The 8,199-nt window shown below is 44.6% G+C and overlaps 2 protein-coding genes across 4 annotated transcripts in view; one reads left to right on the plus strand and one right to left on the minus strand.

Moving 5' to 3' along the window:
• Window positions 1–8,199, minus strand: part of RSPH14 (radial spoke head 14 homolog) — a 230,838-nt gene that overhangs the window by 67,925 nt on the left and 154,714 nt on the right. The gene's annotated exons all lie outside the window — the stretch shown is intronic.
• GNAZ (G protein subunit alpha z) overlaps window positions 1–8,199 on the plus strand; it is a 183,577-nt gene that overhangs the window by 48,781 nt on the left and 126,597 nt on the right. Inside the window, exons 1-2 of one of the 3 annotated variants that reach the window (XM_025199344.1) lie at window positions 1,462–1,536; window positions 5,398–6,672. In XM_025199344.1, the coding sequence (XP_025055129.1) occupies window positions 5,950–6,672 (723 nt within the window). In that variant the 5' untranslated portion in view covers window positions 1,462–1,536; window positions 5,398–5,949. Of the gene's footprint in view, window positions 1–1,461; window positions 1,537–1,994; window positions 2,070–5,397; window positions 6,673–8,199 lie in introns of those variants that run through there. The other 2 variants (XM_006019870.3, XM_025199343.1) reach the window with 2 other exon arrangements.

Here is an 8,199-nt window from a genome sequence, read left to right on the forward strand (position 1 = left end):
CAGGAGGAGCATGGGATTGGGCTCCCTCTGCACCAGCAATAAGGTGTGATGGGATCTAATGCACAATCCCATAAACGTGCCTCCTGCCACGCATGTGTGGCATGGCAGGAGGCGCGATTGTGTGGATCATGCATTGGATCCCATTGTGCCTTTACCTGCACTTGTAGAAGCGCCCTAACTTGTATGACTTCTCCAAATATTTCTGCCAGGACATGACTTTGAAATTCGCTCTTTATGAATGTCTGTGTCAGCAGAACTTGATCTCTAAAATACTGACAGAAAACAAGAGTTAAGGAACACAGAAAGGGTCAACTGAATTATTTAAAAATTTGTGTGAATATTTATAGAGAAATGAGTGCAGTACCTGTTGGCATCTAATTACTTGGTTAGTTGTGAATATCAGAATATATCTGAGTATCTTTAAATCTTGAAGAAAAGAAAAATAGCTGAAGAGAGGCAGGAATAAAGAGGAATACTTTAATTATGGCTTGTTCTGAGAGAGAAGAAAATGTAAATGATAAAGCTCCTAATACCTTGCTTATGTTGGCTGAATACAGAAACACTTCAGAGTAGTTCATACAGAACCAGGGGAAAATGAATTAAATTAAAAGGTAGGATATTCAAAACTGACAAAAGAAAGCACTTATTCACAGAAGTGGAATGTACTGCCACAAAAATAATTTATGCCAATAAATTAAGATTATAAAAGGGAGTGGATGTTTATAAGGATTTCAAAAGTATCCACTTTTATAATAATTACTGATATTTTTGGAAATGATATGAAATCTCCTGCTTCTGGGCCTAAATTAATCTACTAAATCAGGATAAAACCTAAGGTGAAGAGGGGAGGATTATTCCTTATCTCTCTACTGCAGGGTTCTTTACCTTCCCTCAAAACATCTGGTACTGGCTGCTGTCAGATATGATGGTTGACTAGACAAACCATTCTTCAGAAATGGAAATTCCTATGTTCATATGACAGGAACAGAGTTAAAAGAAAAACTAACAAACAAAAAAGCCATAATAATGTGAATCAGCAACCCTACAAGGACAGGACACAGCAAATTGAGGTTGAGCATAAATTTACAAATAGGGATTTAAAAGGCAATACATTAAAACACTAAAAACATTCTGGTAATGGGACTCTAAAGAAACTGTTAAAGGAACTAACCCCAGATTTAAGCCACTATCGCTGAGAGGAGACTATGACCTAATAATTTAACACTGTCATGTCATTCTGGCCAGAAGGTCAGTGATTCACAAGGCCAAACAGATGTCATACATCAGTCCTGTCTCATATAGCACCGGGCAAAACTATTTCTGTGACGAATGTATAGTATAATATACATTTCAGTGAAGGTTTTTTTATACAGTAATTTGTTTGAATTTGCCAGAATAAACATGGTTATGCTAATTACTGCTCTATTAATACAAGCCGTATCATTTTCATTTGGTGCTGATCATTTGTACATAATGAGTTTAGTATGTGCCAAGGCCGTATCCAATTGCTGAGAGAGGGAGTAAAGGAGAGCAAAGGTAAGTAGCAACAGCAGTGTTAGCACTCTTTCAGCAGACTAGATAGTGAGTAGAGAAGCACTGTGGACTTAAGGCCTTCTGTTAGTGTCTTTGCAGCACAGTATACTCCAAATTAATTCTCTGGGACTATATCACCTTTGTAAGACTGAGCCAAGCAAAACACTAGTTAAAATTTTTGGTTAAATAATACATCAATAAATGAAACGGCTACTTTCAGAAAGCTGTCACATTACATCCAGGTTTAAAACCCTGCCTTTCGTGCTCTGCCTCATTTCTGTTCACACTTCCATTTTCTTACCATGTGGAAGTGTTACTTAGGGATGAAGAAAGAAGACAGTGGGTGACAAGTTTCATCTTGAGCTAGTTAACAGAGGAGCCTGCAATAATACAATTATCCAACGCATCTGGAGGTGTGGAATCAGCATGTGAGCAGGTGCTAGAGCACAGCAATTAAGCAAAAGAAAAAGGGCATTTTTTTAAATAGCAACAAGGAAGCTGTGAAGACAGTGTTATGGATATCCTCCGCAGAGCAGGTGAATAAGTTGCTAGTTTAGAAATGTGCTTTCTAACACTGGACTGGGAATGTGAGGCAGGAACCTGTTCAGTATGGGTCTATACCATTTTCCTTCATGCCTTTTGTAGTCAGAGTTTTGAAACAAGTGCAGGATATTACTTACTCGGGGTAGATGAGTGGACACGCTCCTCAATGTAGTTCTGCTGTTAATGCTAACCCTAACCCATAAAACAGTGATTTTAACCAGGGTGTCGCACGATGTTAACACTATGTGATTCACAGGATAAACCCATATATTTCAGCTAGAAATACAGAGTTATTAATTTCCTATACTCAAAAAAAGCATAAAAAATAAGAGTTGGCATTTTCCAAGGGATGCCCTGAGTCTAACATGGGGTGCCTTGAGTCTACAAGTTTGAGAACTGCTGCCATAAAGACTCTTTGTAAACTTCCTGAGGGCACTGGTTTTTTAGTGTCCACACTTATTCGGTCTTCCATCTCCTTTCAGCAGTCTGGGTCAAGCATGGATGTAAAGATGCATACAAAGGCAGCAAAAGCAAGTACAGCCTCAGGAAAAAGGATGCAATTGTCTGTCATCTGTTGAATTTGACTGGGTGCTAGTAAAAACTTTTGTTGCCACTCTTCACTTTTGTATGCACATTCTGTATGCCTCTAGTGGGTGTGTCCACACATGCAGGCATGTGAGCTTGCAGCAGCTCAGATAAGAGCGGTACAGATTTGCTGGGGATTTTTGCCTCGGCGCATGTGCCTGGACATGCACTTTGGTGTGGGCAGGTTGTGCCACTTGAGGCAAAAAAACCCTGTCCAGCTCCTCCTGGACCTGCTGCCAGAGGGAGCTAGAGCCTGGGGCCACCAGTGCTGGCCCCGGCAGTATAAAAAGCTGCTGATGAGCAGCTCAGGGGGCTTCTGCGGTGCAGCCAGTTGGTATTTGGGGACACTAGCCCCTTGTGTCAGCTGGACTGCTGAAACAGCCCTAACCTAGAGTGGCCCCTGCACCCTCTACCTACTGCAGCAGTCTGGCAGCGGGGAGCTGCTGCCTGGCTGTGACCTGCTGCCACCTGTGACAGCATCCACCCCCATGGACCTGTGACCCCATGGCTGCATGCCTGCCAGACCCAGATGGGGTGCCCCTGCTCTGCCATCTGGGCAGGTATCCCCCAGAAGATGTACTTCTTGTGGTTGCCTGTTTTGAACTGTCAAAGTGTCTCCTCTTGCCCCCAGATGGCAAGAGGTCAGCCACCTCGTCTGCCCTCCAGCTGGATCCCCAGTGTTGGCTCTGGATAGGCTCCTCTGCATGGGTCTCACAACTTGTCTCACCAGCAGAGATCCTGGTGTTCTCTGTTTAAAAATTGCAAATCCTCTGATAAAAAAACCCAAATTCTGTCATTAAAATACCCAAAATAGTGTTCTTCTACTATTAAAATGAAACACCACTATGTAGAGAGGGATCAGTTGGGCAGTGGTTTATTCACAAGTTTAAAACAATTTGAAAGCCAGTGCCTCTATCTTCATCATCAAATAAATTCTAACTAAATGCTTTGGCATTTATTTGGGGGGGGTTCATAGAAAATCAGAGCTGTCCCTACCCCTTTTGCTCACAGACGGCCCAAAGCCCCCCCCCATGGGAGCCACAGGAGCCTGCAGGAGCCACAGCTCTCCCCTGCAGCAGCAGTGTCTGTGGGGCACTCGGGGCTTGCTGCGGCCAGAGCCGCCCCCCCCCATGGCGCAGCGCAGCCCCGATTGCCTTGGAGCCAGCACCGCCCATGCTGTTTGTTGCGGGTCCAGCCTGGCTCAACATGGCATGGCACAGGGCTGTGTGCCTTCGGGCAGCTCTGGGCTACTTGGGCTGGAACCTGGGGCCCTGCCCCGCTCACAGGGACCACGTGTCATGCCGGGCCGTGTCCTGCCTCCACGGGCCCCACACACAGCCAGGCCGGGCTGATTCCATAGAGGCAGGATGTGGCCCGGCGCAACATGCGGTCCCTGCAAATGGCACCGGACCCCAGATGACGGCCCAAGCAGCCTGGAGCTGCCCAAAGGCACACAGCCCTGCACCAGGCCCCGCTGGACCAGGCCCACAAGAGGCAGCACAGGCAGTGCTGGCTCTGAGGCAGCCAGGGCCACGCTGTGCTGTGGTGGGGCTCTGGCCGCAGCGGGCCCTGAGCATCCCATGGCCACTGCTGGACTGTGTTCTCTTTAATACATTTTGTAGTGTCTTGTCCTGTTTATATGGAAACTCCAGCAAATTAATTCAGGATAAAATTTTTAAAATCACCTAACATGCTTAAGAGACTTTTGAAAATGTCATATAAGAATGTTATTTTCATTGAAAAACAGTGGCTTCTGCACCTTTAAAAGTGTTCCCCTGAACCTATTTTCTGAGTATCACATTTAGCAGGACATGGCCTGGTCAGTAAGAACTCCCATAGGAGGACTGTTATTGGATATTTTTCACGTGTGTAGTGTATGAAATGCCTGCCATATATTAATGGCACATCAGTTTTACTGCAGTGAAACTGGATGCAAGGGGAATAAACAAATAAATGTGATAGCTATGGGAAGCAAATCCCTTAAAGATTTTGTTTGACTAGTGCATCACTCCATTGATTAAGCAGGATGCAACAAGACAATTGTACTCTAAGGGGAAGCAAGGATTCCTGCAAAGATCGATAATTGTGCCCTGTCATATATAAACCCTTTCACAAAACCTGGAGGCAAACCTAATCCCTTCCTTTTGTTTCATCATTTATTTGCAAAAGCTAAATGTTCCAACCAAACAAAATGGACAGAAAAGATGGGGGAGGGAGGGAAGTCTTAGGAGGACATTTGTGTACACAAATCTGACTGCCAGAAACTGATAGAAATATAAATACTAAGACTGGGTAAAATAGCTGTAAATCTATCTCACATTCTCCACTTTGGGAAAACCGGTCAGAACAGGGCTGTTCAGGAAAGGGCTGCCATCAGCTCTTGCTGAGGGAGAAATTGGGACACAGCTCAGCACTATTTGTTTGCATGTAGGTTTAGATAATAAAACACAGAAGGCTGGAAAGAAAAGGGAATTTGATTTACTATTGTTCAGGGCACACATTTTCTAAGGTCTTCAGACTTCAGCTGTCCCTGAATTTTTGCTGTTTCAAGATTTTTATTGCTTCTCTTTATACATTTTCCATCTGGGTTGTCTGTTTGGGATGATAAAAGGTTCAGAAATGCCAGAAGCAAACAAAAAGTGAATGGTTTGCAACAAGGAAACATAGTCCCCTCCCCTCTTCTTCTCCCCCTCCCGCCCCCCAATTTCATTAATTTCTTCTGTCTCTGCTTGACAGGTGGAGAGCACAGATTCACAGATCTGAACTGAATCAACCGAAAGAAGTGGGGAAGAAACAAAACAAACACAGCACCAGACTGTACCAGAGCTTCAGCTCTATCTAGCAACATCACCACAGCAACCGGAAAATACAATTAAAAGACAAGTGGGGCTAAAGCGGAACAGATGAAACTGCAGCTCCTTACCTTTGGACAGAAAGAATCAAAATAATTATGCAGAAAAGAAAAGGCTATTTAACTGATCCGGCCACACTGTGGAAAAGGGAAGTGTCCTTTCATTAATAGGAATGTGCCACAGGAAAGGGGAGTGCCATGAGATCTACTAAGGAGACTATCTCTGTGGTTGCATTTGTACCTGTTTTTGCACCCCTTCTGGGACTGAACTAGTTGGTATAGGCCTCTTGGGCCATCACGTATTGGATAGTGGTTTTTTTTTTTCTACAGGGTGCACCTGGCACGAGAATTGAAAGATACTGCAGTTCTTGTTCAGAGACAGAGAAGGAAAGAGAGAGATTCTCTAGTCCTCCTCTTCTGCAACAGTCGGCTGTACCATGGGATGTAGGCAAAGCTCTGAGGAGAAAGAGGCAGCGAGGCGGTCCCGGAGGATTGACCGCCACCTGCGCTCTGAAAGCCAGCGACAGCGACGAGAGATCAAGCTCTTACTCCTGGGTACTAGCAACTCTGGCAAAAGTACTATTGTCAAGCAAATGAAAATCATTCACAGTGGCGGCTTTAACTTGGAGGCTTGCAAGGAATATAAACCTCTGATTATCTATAATGCAATTGACTCTCTAACGCGTATCATTCGTGCTCTAGCCACCCTTAAGATAGAGTTCCACAATCCAGACAGAGCCTATGATGCTGTGCAGCTTTTTGCCCTGACAGGCCCAGCCGAAAGCAAAGGAGAAATTACTCCTGAGCTTCTAGGGGTCATGAAACGGCTCTGGGCAGACCCTGGTGTACAGGAGTGTTTCTGTCGCTCCAATGAGTACCACCTAGAGGATAATGCTGCATACTACTTGAATGACCTAGAAAGGATTGCAGCCCTGGACTATATTCCTACAGTGGAAGATATTCTGCGCTCCCGGGACATGACCACAGGGATTGTGGAAAATAAGTTTACATTCAAAGAGCTGACTTTCAAAATGGTGGATGTGGGTGGGCAGAGGTCTGAGCGCAAAAAATGGATCCACTGTTTTGAGGGGGTTACAGCAATAATTTTCTGCGTGGAGCTGAGTGGGTATGACTTGAAGCTGTATGAGGATAACCAAACGGTGAGTACATCTTGCTCTTTTCCGTGTTTGCTTTATTTGTAATGAGTAATGTCTGAGGGCCCTACCCCGCTTGTCCTAGGCTCTATGCATATGCATAAGTTGCCCAGCAGTATACACTGTATCCACAATCTTTTCTTTGTGCAGTCACTAAGCATGAAACAGCTTCCATTTTTAATGCTGTCAACAGAAAGAGGAGGACTTCTTCAGCTGGCACAACAGTGCAAGATGTGTGGGTTAAAAGTTTTAACTGAAGAGTTCACAGAAAATGTTTGTTTATGTATTTGACAGCCTCTTGTTTGTAATCAGTTTCCCACTATGGACTGTTTTACAGAATACAGAATCCCTATGAAATGTTCCAGCAAATGTCCTTTTAAATGGCATGGAAATTGTCATGAGAAGTCTGTTTTGTGGATAATTTTGTTACACAGCTACTTTTCTACTCATTGTCTGATTCACAGCTATTCCTGTTGAGTTCTCTTTGATACTAACATTAGCCTTCAGCTTGCTTAGCACACAGATATAGTAACTATAGAAATGTGTGCCACACTTTTGCATATACAGCAACATGTTTGCCTTCGCACTCAGCTTGCTTGACTTGACCATGGGATGGTTTTATTTTAATTTTTTAATTTCTTTTATTATAGTCCTATAAAAGCACAAGCTGTTTAAGGAAAAAATGTATGTGTTCCTAAGAATATTTAACGGTTTAGCACCCGGGTCTTCGGTGACCCATATTTCAGTTTTAAAACAGCTATCCATCAGGAGAAATTAAAATGAAACCCATGAAAATATGTCTGCTTATCCAACGGTGCACCCCCTTCCTACCAGTCCTTCACACATCTTCAGTTGCTTTGCTTTTGCAGAACTTTTTCACTGCAGGGCAGGCCCTGGAGCCCTTCAGAAGGCTGCATGTCCAGCTATTTCACAGTAGAAGCAGCTCCTCAGTGAAGCTGGGGAGGGACTTGTCTTAAGAGCGCGTTTGTGTACTAAGTTTAGAACCTAATTGAGATTCCAGGTTCTGTTTGTTCTCACGCCTTGCATTACAGTAAGCCGTCTTTAAGAAAGCTTTTCTACCAGATTTAATTATCTGGCTTTGGTAGGTTCTTATGAAATCTGCTCCCTATGGAAATGCTTCACTACCCTTAACTGGTATAACCACATGTATAGTATGGTTGTTACAGCTGAGGTTTTCTAGAGAATAGGGTAATGCTGTGGATATTGTGTGTCCTAGCCATAGGTGACATGCTGAAAACTGATTCTGTAAGCTGTCTCAGCACAACACAGAAGCCCCCACCCCCTCACCCCCTCACCAGACAAGTTGTGCTGCGCCCTGTGCTGCCCTGGGCTCCGCTTGCTGCCACTCCCCTCAGCCCCTGCTGCAGCGGCCCTGGGAGCAGCCAACACCAGCTGCCTGCATCACGGCACGCCACAGGAAGTTGGGGATAGGTGGAGCCCAGGCACAGGGGGACAGGCAGAGCACGGTGCAGCCCTGGGAATGGCATCCCAGCCCTTTCCTAGTTCCAGCCT

The sequence above is a fragment of the Alligator sinensis genome, unplaced genomic scaffold (assembly GCF_000455745.1).
Source record: "Alligator sinensis unplaced genomic scaffold, ASM45574v1 scaffold505_1, whole genome shotgun sequence".
NCBI classification, from domain to species: Eukaryota; Metazoa; Chordata; order Crocodylia; family Alligatoridae; genus Alligator; species Alligator sinensis.